The sequence below is a fragment of the Furipterus horrens genome, unplaced genomic scaffold (assembly GCF_987537825.1).
Source record: "Furipterus horrens unplaced genomic scaffold, mFurHor1.1.pri manual_scaffold_7, whole genome shotgun sequence".
Lineage (NCBI taxonomy): Eukaryota > Metazoa > Chordata > Mammalia > Chiroptera > Furipteridae > Furipterus > Furipterus horrens.
Genome location: NW_028327177.1, coordinates 100,744,060 through 100,758,456, shown reverse-complemented (window position 1 = coordinate 100,758,456; position 14,397 = coordinate 100,744,060). Strand labels below are relative to the sequence as shown.

Sequence of the window (14,397 nt, the reverse complement as noted above, 5' to 3'; positions counted from 1 at the left end):
ACCCAGCCTTTCAAATGCATTAAAGTTGGCTTTCCTAAGGGTGATCTAAAGCAGGGTTTTTTTTTTTTGTTTTTTTTTTTTTAAAGAAAGCATTGTTTATCCTTAAGCTACAGCTGAAGAAACTAGAACTTAGAGAGATTTCATAATGTATTCAAAATTATTTAGAAAGTAACAAAGTTATAATCTGCAACAAAGTCAAGTAATGTTTTTGTAAAAATTATTTTAAACATTTACAATTTTCACTTTAGATGCAAAATAGCTGATTAAAAATAACTTTAAAAAACATATAGTGACCTTTGCCCCACATACAGACATTAGCCTTTGGGATTTGCTTTCAGGTAATTAAGTAAAAATAAATAAATAAAAATAAACTTTAAAGCTATTATTTCTTTCCCAAAGAAACAAAGTTGAGGTCTTCTATTTAATAGAAGGGTGACCCCCATCCAACAATTGTTTCTTTATTAATAGCCTTGCTACATTCGTTTCCAGTTCCTTCCTTTTAAAACATAACTTCTTTTGAGCATGTGTTCATGAAATTGACAATGTCCATAGACACATGACTTTGAAGGCCATGTTCAGATGACCCCCATTCTAGTATATTTTCTGGAGAAAGAACGTATTTAAGGCCTATACAGTTAAACTAATGGAGGTTGTCTCTAATGATGGAATTTCAGACATTGTGGTAAGTGAACGTGGACCTATTTCTTCAAAAGTGTGAGCCTGTCTGTGCACAGAAAGGTGTATTTGGGAACTAAACAGTGGTTCTCAACTGAGGATGACTTTGCCCCCTAGGGGACATTTGGCAATGTTTGGAGACTTTTTGCTGCTGTTGTTGTTGTCACCATTGGGGATTTGAGATGCTGTTGGCTGCTAAACATCCTACAATGTATAGGACAGTCCCCGCCCCAATCATGAAATGATCAGGTTTTGTTTTTATACAGCAGGCAAGAACCCGCTCAGAGTGGGCACTGATCTATGAACAATGTAGGTTTGGTCTCAACAGCTTGAGTCAGTGGCTGAAGCTGTGTGTGGCCAAAGGCACTGTATTAATTTGTTTTGTCTATATTGTACCTAGATGCTATCCCTATAGCCCACAAAGGCACCTGCTGTATCACAGTAAGATCTTGGAAGCCTTCTCTTTATAGGAATCAACAGGAGCCTTTCTAGTACAGAGAGAGAAAAAAAATTAACAAAGAAGTTTTTAATATTGGCTTTCTACATTTAGTGAACCTTCCAAGTATATATGAGCAGAACAAACAAAGTCTGCATTTTACATGTTATTAACAAGAGAACAATACTGTCATTTTGCAGGAAAACATTAATATTCAGATACTCATCTTTCTTTTCTTTCACATTTGGGTATTAGGATTTATGTTGTGCTTTGCTGTAATCATACAGCTTCTAGTCATTAAATAATAGGACTTGAGCTTTCACTGTCTTTTAGAGGAGAGAAGATGATGATTGTAGGCCTGGGCCTGCAAAGGATCTCAGGCTTACCAGATAAATATTCATCAGAATGGGACACACCATCTCATCGTTCTCCCTTCTTACAATCTTTGTTAGGAGAAATGACTCTTGTCATGCCCTTTCCATTCTCATTAAAGTTCATGCTTTAAAAAATTAACAGAACAGCTGAATACTTTAAGCGATGACTTATAATAGTGCATTGTGTGGCTTTGACCTTTTTGATGGATTCTATAAAGCAGATGCATTATTATATCCAGTTATTTTTCACAGCACCTTTTAAACAGCATCCCTGAATTTATTAAAAGAGAAAAAAGGGGGCTAAGTTCAATGAAGTCTATACAGGGGTGGGCAAGAGTATATTTACATAATACAAATAATAATACAATCATAAACTTGCATATTCGCACTGTAAATCTACTTTTGCCCACCTCTGTATTAAAAAAAAAATAATAATCAAAGGAGTCCAGAGAAGAGAAAGAAGTTATCAGAGGAGAAATGATCACCTTCAGAAATGTCTCCAGATATCAAGGCCACAATGCAGTTGCACTGGGGTAAAGGAAACAGGGTCACTGGACAAGATGGGATAGTGAGATGATGGATTATAGTATCTGAATGAAGTCCTTCCTTCCTGGTTAGAGGGAGATATCATATCTAGATTGCTCAGATGACCAAGGAGTCCTTCACATCAATTTACAAGTTTCCTCTTCTCATTTTACCACCCCACATACAGATTCCAGAAATACTGCACTGGTTTGTGTTCTACTTATCTAGTGCTGCTCAGCAAACTACCCTAAAACATCATGCTCCAAACAACGACAACCTGTGCCTTGCAATTTCGGCAGAACTTGGGGACAGCACCCCTCTGGTACACTCATGTAAGTAGGAAGCTTGACGACTACATGCCTCACAGTTAATGCCAGCTGGGACCTTAGCTGGGGCTGTGATCAGAACACACACATGTACCCTGTCTGACTTCTTGGCTTCCTCCCAACATTGTAGCTATGTTTGCAATACTAATGCCTCAAGAAAATGAGATAGAAGTCCTATTATGCTTTAGAAGTCACAGAGTGTCACTTCATTAGTCACAGGCTCACTCAGATTCAAGGGGAGGGAATGTGGATCTCACCTCTTGATGAAGGAAAGCTAGCTTCATATTTCAAAAAGAGCACATGATATGTGCCATCTTTGCAAAATATACTGCAACCCAATTTGTCTTCTGGAAACTAGTAAATCTAGATAGAGACGCACTGCAGCTTAAGTAGGTCATTATATAGCAATTCTCTAAGAGTTTTTATCCAAGGAAACAGATTTGTTAAATTTACATCTATAAGTATTGACATCTGGTTAGATGGGCCAATGTAGATACAACTAAATCAAATTTAAGCTCAGGTTATTGCATTGATTCAAGATGCAGAGAAAAACATGGCTAGAAGTGATGAACATAAAATAAAGTCATTAGTCATTTTTTCTCATGGTGCATAAGAAGAAGTTCCATGCTTGGTGAAACTGCAGCAATACTTTCATGGCATTCTGTTATCATTTCCTAAATTAGTGCTTTGGTAAATGTGAAGGTCAGAGTTATTAAACTGTACTCTATTGGTCTGGAACAAAACTCCTTGGGGTATAGAAAATTTTATATTAAAGTAACAGAAGAGAACAATTAGGCCTATTGAGACCAAAACAAAAAACCAAAAAAACAAAAACAACAACAACAAAAAACCCCTCAAAATCCCACTAAAACATGCTAAAGAAAGGCTAAATTTTATAACAGACTAGAAAGAGACTTGGTTTCTAGCTCTGTCTTTTTCACTTTCTAGCTGTGAAGTCTTGGACAAATATTTTCTCCTCTCTAGTATTTGATTTCTCTCTATAAACACCAAGAAATTGAATGAGTGAGAAATGTCAAGTTTCTTTTCACTAATAGTTGCTCACTTAAAGTGATGTGGATTCCAACTAGCACAAGTTCTCTGTTTTACCAAATTGCTGAGCCTCAGCATCAATGAATATCACAGTACCCCAGGAGCCAGAAGTCTCTTGGATGTCCATACGGCAGAAAAAAATCCTCAGAGTAAAAATAAAGGCTATTATGGTGACCACAGGCATAATTGCAATGATGACAAAGAGAGAAAAACAACTGATCCTGCCTGTGACCTCCCATAGAGCATCCATCCTAAGATGAAGGAGAAGGAATATAGTAGTAATCAGTCCTAATATATATATATAGTAATAAGCCAACACAGGAAAGTAGCAAAGTAGCACAGTTTCTGCCATATAGTGCTCATTTGATATACATAGGCCCTGTGTCTTGTCAGAAGCGCAGTAATTCTGGTTCATCAATGGACAAGACTGTTTTGACAAAATGAGTCTGCAAGCACTATCTGGAAGAAGAATGAGGGAAGAATTACCAAGACCATTCTCAAACAATTATTTTGGTCACTTGTGTAAGAATGGTTATATATATCTATGAATCAGAATACAAAGCCCAGAAACTGGCCCAAGCTACTGTAATTTAGTGTAATAATGAAATTTATATGTATTTAGTTCTGGGAAAATGAGTTGTATGCTTTAGGAAATTCTAGAAGGAAGAACTACAAAAAGAAGATTATTTCTAGTTAAACTAGCTTCTGGTTTTAAACATAGTTATTTTGTGTCCATCTAAACTAGAAAACTGTTCATCCCCAAACTGGGTGTGGTTCCTCTTCATCCAAATACTAGAAAACTCCTAGAAGATTGATATAATATTGTGGGTTTAAATGGGTTGTTATTTATAAGCAGAAGAGCAAGAAGATTTTCTTTAACTTTAATATAATTATCTGAGCCAGGAAATTAATATTGATATATTACTATTTAAAACCCAACTGCAAACTTTTATTAACATTTCTCCATTGTTTCATTAATGTCCACTTTCTAGTATGGCATCAATTAATTTTTTCACATTGCATTTTACAGTACTGTCTCCTTAATCTCTTCCAGTCTGGAGCAATTCCTTCATCTGTTTTTCTGATAATGTAAATACTTTAAAAAAAATTATTGATTGATTTTAGAAAGAGGGAGTAGGGGGCAGAGGGCAGCAGAATGGGGGGGTAAGATGGAAAGAGGAGAGTGAGAGAGAATATCATCAATTTGTTGTTGCACTTATTTATGCATTCATTGGTTGCTTCTTATATGTGCCCTGACCAGGGTTCCAACCTGCAACCTTGTCGTATCAGGATGATGCTCTCACCAACTGAACTACTCAGCCAGGGCCATGAAGTGAATACTATTTTTTGTTTTTAATTTCTTTTCTTATTGTTGTTCTATTACAGAGTACTAGCCAGTTATTTTGTGAAGTGTCCATAAATATGAATTTGTCTGTTTCTTTATGAGTAGATTGAGACTATATATTTTTGGCAGTAAGAACTCGGAAATGATGTTGTAACCTTCCCCCATGTTAAGGCTTTATCTTAAGCCCCCATTTGTGTCTGGAAGCCTGAGAACTAGGGGCACACACGTGTGAGGGCAGGAAGAGATGGACATCTCAGCTCAAGCAGAGGGAGCGTGAATTTGCCCTTCAAAAGCCTTTTGGTTCTTTTCAGGGAGGGACCCACCTTGAGGAAAGCCCTCTGCTTTGCTTCATTCCAGAAACACCCTCATAGACACACCCAGAAATAGTGTTTTACCAGCTATGTGAGCATCACTTTTTCCAGTCAAGTTGACTCATAAAATTGACCAACATATGTCATAAAACAAAATTCAATACAGTAATAAATAAACCTGACTAGATTACAGATTAAAAACAGAACCACACTGAAGAGAAGAGGAAGAAAAAGAATGAATGCAAGTAATTTTAGAAGACAGTATTTGACTAAATACTATAAAACTGAAGACAAAAAAACTGCATGGAGTGTACAATGACTAACAAATTTGTGTGTTTTCATAGTTCTGAACTTATATTCATTAAGAAAAACATTTGATTTTGTCTAAAAACTTATTCTAAGGAAAGGAGGACAAACCATAAACCCCAAATATTTATTCATTCACTCACTTACTCACTACACATTCATTCATATATTGATTAAAATCGTTTGAAATCATATAATCAATCAGTTTTTGACACATTCTCAAGAGTAAATAAATAATCATTCAATATGTAACTTATGAAACAGAATTCCAACACAGGATGTCTAAAAGGATAAGTGTTTGGAGACTCACCATTGAAATTAACATTGCGGATGTACTTCAATAACTTCTTGCCACCCGCTTGTTCCATCTCTGGACAGACGCCCCGGTAGTCAGCACAGAGATCCTTGTTCATGTGATGCAGGGCATGGGCCATAGCATAGACTGCATCAATCACGAACTGAACTTTCCCCTCCTGCTCGTAGTTGGAATCTTTTCCAATTCTCTCCTGCCCTGCACATTAAAACAAGAAACATACACAAAGATTGGTGTTGAGTAGAATGTCTAAATTTGTATTTACTTTCATATACTTAAAGCAAACGATGTTTTGAGGAATACAGCAGCGCAAGCCACATAGCCCCATGTGCCTACCACATTAGGTAGTTTTTAGTAGTTGACTTTGCAGCCTATCACACTAACCTTTCTGATTAGTATTAGACACACTTTAGAAGCAGCACTCCAGGATTAGCCAATACAGTATTAAAAATATAGTGGTCCCTCAGAATTAAGGAATCACAGGGATTAGAACCTGGGATGCCACATTCAAATCTTCAATGTTCACTTATTTCATTGTTTCATGTCTCTCACTCTCCACTCCCATGTACATACAACTAATGATTAGCCAAGTTCTATCAATTCTACCTCTGAAACACTGAATAGTTTTGGCCGTACAACCAATGTCCTATTTATGTGTGTCTCCCATCAGGAGGCAATGTCACATGTCTCCCTTTATCTATTTGTTTTTCCAGGTCCATGTACAGATCTAATCACCTTACCCAAATGGTCCCAATTCTTCAATGGCTCTCCATTGCCTGTGAGGTAGGGCAGTAAGAAGCTAAGACAATTTCTGGACAAGTGGGATGGAGAAAGTGAGATAAGAAAATTAAACAAGGCCAAACAATTTGAACAACTTATAGCCAGCTGGTGCATCTCAAGACCTTATCTACCCTAACCGAGGATACTAGAAAGCAAACAGTTTGTACCTTTCCTCCCTAACCAGAGAATAAATAGCTTAAACCCCCCTGGTTGGGGAAAATAGAGAACAGAGACCCAATTAATGGCATTTGTGCCAGCCAAGCCCATGAATAGATGAAGTCAGGGGAATAAATAACAAAAACCTCATTAGAGCCACACAGACCTAAGGTAAAAGTAGTGAAGCTGACCAGAGAATAATCCCTAAATCCTCTGTACACTCAATTTGATGCATCGGCATATTAAAAACACACATGGAAAACTTATGAATATTCTGCTGTAACCCTGCTTTAAAATTCTCACCCACAGAAAAGAGATAAAACCCCCAAACAAGGATGTTAGTGCAGACTCACTCTAGAGCACTATTATTTTTTAACTTCTTCCTAAATTCTAAGGAGCCCTATGAGACTTGGAAACAGGAGCAGAAGACAGCAGCCACTCATCCGGGGCTTACCCCCTGATCCTGTCTCCAGAACCCCCTTTTTCTCTGATTTTTCAGTCAGCTAATAGCAGCCGCACCGTGGCTCACTTCTTTCCTATAATGTTTCCAGGGAGCCAAAGCAGAGCACCGCCTAGCCTCTCCTGTTATTTCTTCTACCCTAACCCTTGCTTGTTTCAGTGTCCCCAGCTTTAATAAACACATCATCATAGTCACCTGGACTCGTGTTGTAAAAGTTTTCCTACATGAAGTCAAGAACCCACACACTACACAGGCTGGCCTAAGCGGACCCGCTCTGGGTCCACAATCTAGGCATATGTCCTGACCAGGAGTTGAACCCGTGATCTTTTGTTCTGCAGGACGACACCTAGCCAACTGAGTGAGAGCCTATATTTTCCTTACATCCCCAACACTAAAAGCATTTAGTATCTAACAGATTCTAAACAACAATTGTATTAAATTTTGCATTCATTTAGTACGTGGTACCAGGAACTCTCCTTAAACCTCTTGTCCTTCTATGACAAATAATCATCCACAGATTGCATTCTACTTTCACAGCACTAATCCCCAAATTGCTCCTATGGCACTTCTGTGCAGTGAAGACACAACAGGCATTCTGCAACCTTATTCTCTTCCCCTATGATACAAAGGGTTCCTGACAGTTAAATATTTTTAGACTTATTTACTGGAGACTTTTCCAGAGTATTTAATATTATAAAAATTATAATTTCCAAGAAGTTCAGAATTTCCCAAATTTACTTGACTTTTCTTTCAGAGCACACATCACTGTCTTATATGGCAGATACCTCTGTGTTTTATGCGTACCTCTTTTAAATACCAGTCAACCTATGTTCACTGCTAGTTATTTAACCTCAGCCTTCTGGAGTGTTTAGAGTAGGATTATATTTTATCATTTTAAGATACAATTTATCATGAATTCCTACTGCTACTTTGAATTCAAATCCAGGACCACAGGGTTTTTTCTAACCTGATACTCACACACCTCTACCTGCTTTCTTTGGTGAGAAAAATCCTCATTCTTAATGACACCATTATCATTATTCATTCACTATATTCCATAGTATGAAGCTAACATTTTTAGAATAATAATCATGTCTAAGAAGCATTCTAAAAAGTGTAAAGTAATGAAGACCCTTTTAGTCTGAAGATTTTGGTGACAGATTTGAGAAGTGGGCTTGTTTTGTTAAAGAGTAAATTCATATGTGTTTTTGCTGATTATTGGCAAACACCCTTTAATACCTTTAATGAATTTGCACCATCTTGCTTTCCCACCAAGGATGGGAGTGTCAGTTTCTCCATAATCTCACTACCCAAGTATATTGCCAAACTTGGATATTCGTCAATCAGGTATGTGAAAAATGTTACCAGAGTATTTGCATTTGAACATCTCCCCTAAAAAAAATACATTGTATTTCTTTCTATGCAAACAGTCTATAAACTAGCCAACTGTTGTAAAATATTGGCCATTTCCTTCTCTATTTTTAAAAGTTTTAAAAAATTAATTCAACATACTAACTCCTTGAAATTAGGTTGCAAGTATTTTTTCCAGATTATCATTGTTCTTTAACTTTAGGTACTTTTTAAATTAAATTACATGTTTTTCTTAAAAAGTTAGTTTCTTTTTTTACAGCTTCTGAATTTTCAATCATGTTTGGAAAAAATGTGTCCCCTCTTTCAGAGTAGTGAAGATCCATGTTTTCTTCTAGAACTTTTTTTTTTAAGTTATATCTGATCCACTTAAAAAGTATTCTGGGTGCAGTCTGAGAAATAAAAAAATTGATCCTTTTCCATATAGCTATCCAGTTGTATACATAAAAGCTACTCTTTATTTTGTTATGTTTGTTTTATTATTTTTCAATTATGACAAAAAATTTTAAACATAGTGCAATTTGAAAGAACTTTTTAGTGAATCCACCATCTAGATTCTTATATTAACATTTTACTATACTTATTTTATAAGGCAATTCATTTTCTAATATTCATTTTATAAACTGCTACTTTAAGTATTATAAACCATAAGAGAAATTTATAAAAAGGCAATCTTGAATGCATTATGACCACTATAAAATATATACTACGAAATGGGTTGAGGCTAATAATTCAGGAGAGCAGTTTCTAAACTGCATTCATAAAGGCATTCATCCCAGAAATAATGCCTTGAAAAGTACAATATTTTAAGTAATAAAATATTTTACCATTTGTAAAACATTGCAGGTTTTATCCGTATTTTGAAAAGTCACCAGGTACCTTAGCATATCAAAGGCTCTAAGACTTAAGGGATACCAGGACTAGAAAAATGTACCCTTATATCAAGAAAATAAGAAGTGGAAAGTTTATTAAAAATAAAAATAAATTAATAAATTAATTTAAAAGAAAGAGTTTAGCCCTGACTTGGTAGTTCAGTTGGTTGGTGCATTGTTCCAATATGCCAAGGTTGCAGGTTCGATTCCTGGTCAGGGAACATATAAGAATCAGCCAATGAGTGCATGGATAGGTAAAACAACAGATTGATGTTTCTCTCTCTCTCTCTCTCTCTCTCTCTCTCTCTCTCTCAAATCAATGAATTAAAAAAATTAAAGAACATTTAATTGTTCCTCACCTACTGTGGCAGACAACTGTTTGCCATGTCAGAGTCTCCGGTTACTCATTTACCACCCTGCACCTCAACCCCTAACAGAAATCTGGTTCCCTAGACATTGGATTCCTACTGTAAGAGTGAGAGGCTGGACTTCTCTAAAGTCTCACTGAGTCAATTCTGATTTTTTTTTATTTTTTGAGAGAGAGAGAGAGAAAGAGAGAGAAAGAAACATTGATTTGTTGTTCCGCTTATTCACCATTCATTGGCTGCTTCTTATATATGCCCTGACCAAGGATTCGACCCACAATCTTGGCATTTAGGGATGATACTAACCAACTGAGTGACCCAGCCAGGGCCAATTCTGATTTGTTTAAACCAAGACAGTTTCCTTAGTGAGGGCTAATTTAGGAACAGGCATGGTACACAATTCTAGCCAAGGGGATGGCAGAAAGGAGTTCACTGGGGAACTCCTGAAAAAGTTTATTTGCTTTTAAAAAAAGATGGACTGAATTATATCAAAAGCAACAAGCACACTCACACACCACATATACACATATCCCCTGCAAATACTCTAGTCATTTCGTGGTCCTGAGGAAATCACACAGCATAAGGATGACAGCAGAATAAAAATGTGTTAGAGATATGAAAATACAATTGAACTATGAGTTAGCCAAATATTTTCCTAGTTCATCTGTACACTACACTTCTCATCTATACACCACTTTACAACGCTCTAAGGAATTAGCATTAAGCATGCCCCATACTCCCCAACCACCAAAAGGAAAAATTGGAATGCAGTTTAAAAAAATATTTTTAACATAAATTGAAATAGGAAAAAAAGACATTCTTCTTTAATTCTCAGTTAATAGCTCATTCTTTCAATTGTTCTGATTAACTGAGATGTTGTTATAATCCTTTCTTGGATAAAGGTCATTCTTTTCATCATGTTTCCCAGGAAAGAGTCTGAAGTTTGGATAAAATGAAGCGAACTAGAAAGCATTACCTTTTACTTTTCCATCATGCAAAGAAGCTTACCTTTCGAAGTCTCCTGATTTTCTGCTCCATTGTTATTTTTACTCAAAGAGTCCAGTATTTATCTTAAAAATTCAATCTTTTAACCTTCTGTGGAATACATTGTCAACTGCGCTACATTAAAAATAACCCCTAAACTTTCACTACCAGGATTTTTACTGTTCATTCTACTGGTGAGGATTTTTCTTGGAAGGATTTGCTTAAATTGCCCATTTTAACATACTGCTTTCTCAGAATATATGCCTTATATTTCTTAGTTAATATGAATAAGATATCTCTTGGGGGAAGGCATAAAACACAAAAATATATGGATTTGAAATTATTAATATTAATATTTCGATGGGGAAACCAAAAGAAAGAGCTAGGGTGGGAGGTAGTCAGGAAACACATCAAAGAGGTTTGCCAGTGCAGACTTATAAACATAGCAGAAAGGTTCAGAGGATGTGAACTGGCCCAGTGCTTACCATATGTTTCCAAGGAGTGAACATTTGTAATTTTTATTTGGATTTCACATATTAATTGAAGCTATGTGCTTTGGGAAGACCTCTCTGAAATTATGCAAGCTTCTGCTGACTGTGCTTTTAAACCTTGCATTCAACAAATTTTATTTTATTGAATATAAAGCCTCAATCTTAAATATTTCTTGAGGCTGAAGTCCTGAGTGTGACTGTGTATAATTAACTAAGATAATAATCCTTGGATCTATTGCCAATGACAAATATCCCTAATAAACAAGAGAAGAAGATGCCATGGGAGATCTCAAGTTAGATTCAGGGCATATTTTGATTGTGACAAAATTGCTAGAATCTGGGTAAAGAGGGAGCAGGCACAGCAGGGAGGATATCCTGGAGTATGAGGGGATGTGGCAGGGTTCTGATAAATGCTGCAGTTACCAGGCAAGCCTTATTAAGATGCTACTGAAATTCCCTTCAATAATTTAAAAATAAATAACTCAGTTTACTGGGTAGTTTTTTTTTTCCTAATGGGTATATATTTCTCTTTATGCGATGAATGTGAATGGTAAAAGATTATGTGTTTATAAAAATTTACTTTGTTGCCATCTTTTATAGAGACCACATTCATAGAATCTCAGAGTATAAACCCATGGCCTGCGAGGAATATCAGTAGAGGGAAATCAGAGATCCGGGTTGAGTCAAAAAGCCTATAGTGTCGTTGTACGTCTGTTTGTAGGTGAGGCTGTGTGAGAGCTCAATGGGATGAGCAGCTCCTACAAAGAATGACAGGGTACGTGTCCATAGTGCTGTGGGCAGCGTGTGTTCACGGCATATTTTCTGTGAACCAGGCCCTGTGCTAAGTGCTTTGAATAATTTAATTTTTAAATTTCACAACTCTCCCTTGGGTAGATACTATTGTTTTTTTCCATTGGCCACCCATTTCCTGCCTCTCTGTCATTTCACTATACATTATAGACATTTACATAAATGGTTTCTTCCAGGTTTGCACACGGAAGTAATGAACTTAATTCTTCTATTTTCAACATAAGTTTAGAGCCAAAATGATCTCAAAATTCATGCTAGCCATGTTTTTTATATCCTCTTATTCCTACTGCAAGGAGGAAATTGATGTTTCTTCCCTGACCTCCCCTTGAGTGGAAAAGTTAACACCCAGAAATATCACCTAAAAGGCTGGCAGAAGAACGAAGAAAACAAATCAGGAGTGACAGATGACTTACCAACTGATCTTCTACCCTGATGACCAACATTTTGTCTCAATTGAATCCTTAACATCCTCATGTTCTGCAGCGGATGCACACTGAATACTCTGTTATAAATTCAAAAATAGTTCTACCAAGGAAGAAAACAATATATAGCTATTTTCTATGCAGGAAGCTTCCTGGGAAGCTACTTAATTATTACTTAAAACTGAGTTTTCTCCTGCCATTCCATTTTTAATGTCCAGGTTAAGTGCAAGTAAAGATATAGTCAGCGAGTAAGCATGCCTGTGGTGGGGCAGGGGAGGGTAGGTGTAAGTTTCATATAATGCACAGAGGGCTCTGGGTTGAAAGGTCGGAATGTCCCAGCCCTAGGGTTTACACCTTCCAAAAGTGTGGAAGGCAGGCTGAGAGACTCAGCCAAGACCAACAGCGATGCCAACCAGCTCAGCAAAGGTTAAGCACAGAGCTTCTGAAACCCACAAGAAAACTTGGAAAGACAAGAAATGGATGTGTTCTCTTAAAGAAGTGCATAGATTCAGCTTCAATTTCTCACAGACTTTTCTCTCCTCTGATTCTTAAGCTAAATGTTTTCTTATACAGTTTTGGTTGTTTCTTCTCTGCAAACTGTAAAATCATTGGTGAAGCATTTTTTCCAGAGCTGACTTCAAGATTAAATAAAAATAATACTGTTATCAATGCCTATTGTCTTAACCCACTCTCCAGCCAAAATCTGTTTACAATGGAGTTTTGGCTTCTGAAGTGCTGTTTATGCTAATTCCAGGAGTGGTATTCAGGTGGAACTTTCAGAATATTAATGAAACAATTTATTTAAATGCATTTAGATACCAGATGTAGTAATGGATCTGGGCAGTCATCAGCAACAGCTGCTGAAACCATGAGGTGAGACACTGGTGGGAATTTTATAAGGAAGAAGAGGCCAGGGCACCTGGAACCATTGCTTAGTCTTTTCCTTTTTTCTGTTGCTCTTCTCCCTCTCTGCCCCCAATCCTTCTCCTTTTCCTTTTGCTTTAGACATTAGCAAGTAATTTAATTTAGAAGGTGATATTGTGTGTGAGCGTGTGGGTGAGAGAGGGAGACAGAGAGAGAGAAACTGACCTAAACCTGATCAAGCTTCTGGGTCTATCTACTAATTAACAGGAAATACAGAAAATAGAGAAACATGTAAATCAACATTTCAGAAATGCAAACAGTGAAGTCCAAAAGTGAGAAATTCTGCACAAATAGTAATAATCCGTTTTCTTTGACAAATAATTGGCAAAAAGTAAAAATGTAAAGGAACATTTTTAGATTTAAAAAGACTTAGGTATATCAAAAGATGTAGTGTGCACACTTTGTTTAGATCCGTATGTGAACAAACCAACAGTATAAACATATTCGTGAGAAAAGTGAGAGACTATTTAATGATAAATAACTATTGGTTTTGTTTGTGCATGTGTGTCTGTCTTATATTTTTAAGGGCATTTATCTTTTAGAGATCCGTACTGAAGTATTTTAAAAATAAATGTTGAGATTTACTTTAAATTGGCCAGTAGTGGTGGGTAGAGGACTGCTGGGGGAGGGGTGGTGTTGGGCAGGGGGGAGCAAAGGGGAAAAATTGGAACTATTGCAACAATATAATCAATAAAATATACTTTTAAAAAAATGGCCAGTAGTGAGAAAAAAACATGTATGGGGGTATATATGTAAATAAATTGGCCATGTATTGAATACTGTTGTGATTCATTGATAGGTACATTGGGATTCTGGGGATTCATCATACTGTTCTCTCAGCTTTTGTTTGTTTGAAATATCACATGATGTTATAAAAATAAAAGAATAAAAGAGTATGAAGACAAAGAAGAAGAAGAAAAAAAAGAAAAAGAATGAAAAGAAGAATATTGGAGTTAAGAAAAAGGGAAATGGGCAGGAAGGCAGTAGAGATGAAGTTAGTTGCATTTAAGTGACACCTACTCTGTTCCCGACACCCTAATAGAGAAAAAGATACAGATGTAACTACAGAACCCCTTCACCCTCTCACTTCGCAAGTCCACTGAA

The 14,397-nt window shown here is 36.5% G+C and overlaps 1 protein-coding gene across 6 annotated transcripts in view; it reads right to left on the bottom strand.

Annotated features, from left to right (window-relative positions):
- Positions 1-14,397, bottom strand: part of GRM7 (glutamate metabotropic receptor 7) — an 862,741-nt gene that overhangs the window by 281,032 nt on the left and 567,312 nt on the right. For all 6 annotated transcript variants that reach the window (XR_016512405.1, XR_016512404.1, XM_090284096.1 and 3 more), the window contains exon 6: positions 5,659-5,859. Coding sequence is in view for 4 of the 6 variants with exons in the window: in XM_090284096.1 (XP_090140222.1) it covers positions 5,659-5,859 (201 nt within the window). In the remaining 2 variants the exon portion in view is untranslated. The remainder of the gene's footprint in view (positions 1-5,658; positions 5,860-14,397) is intronic.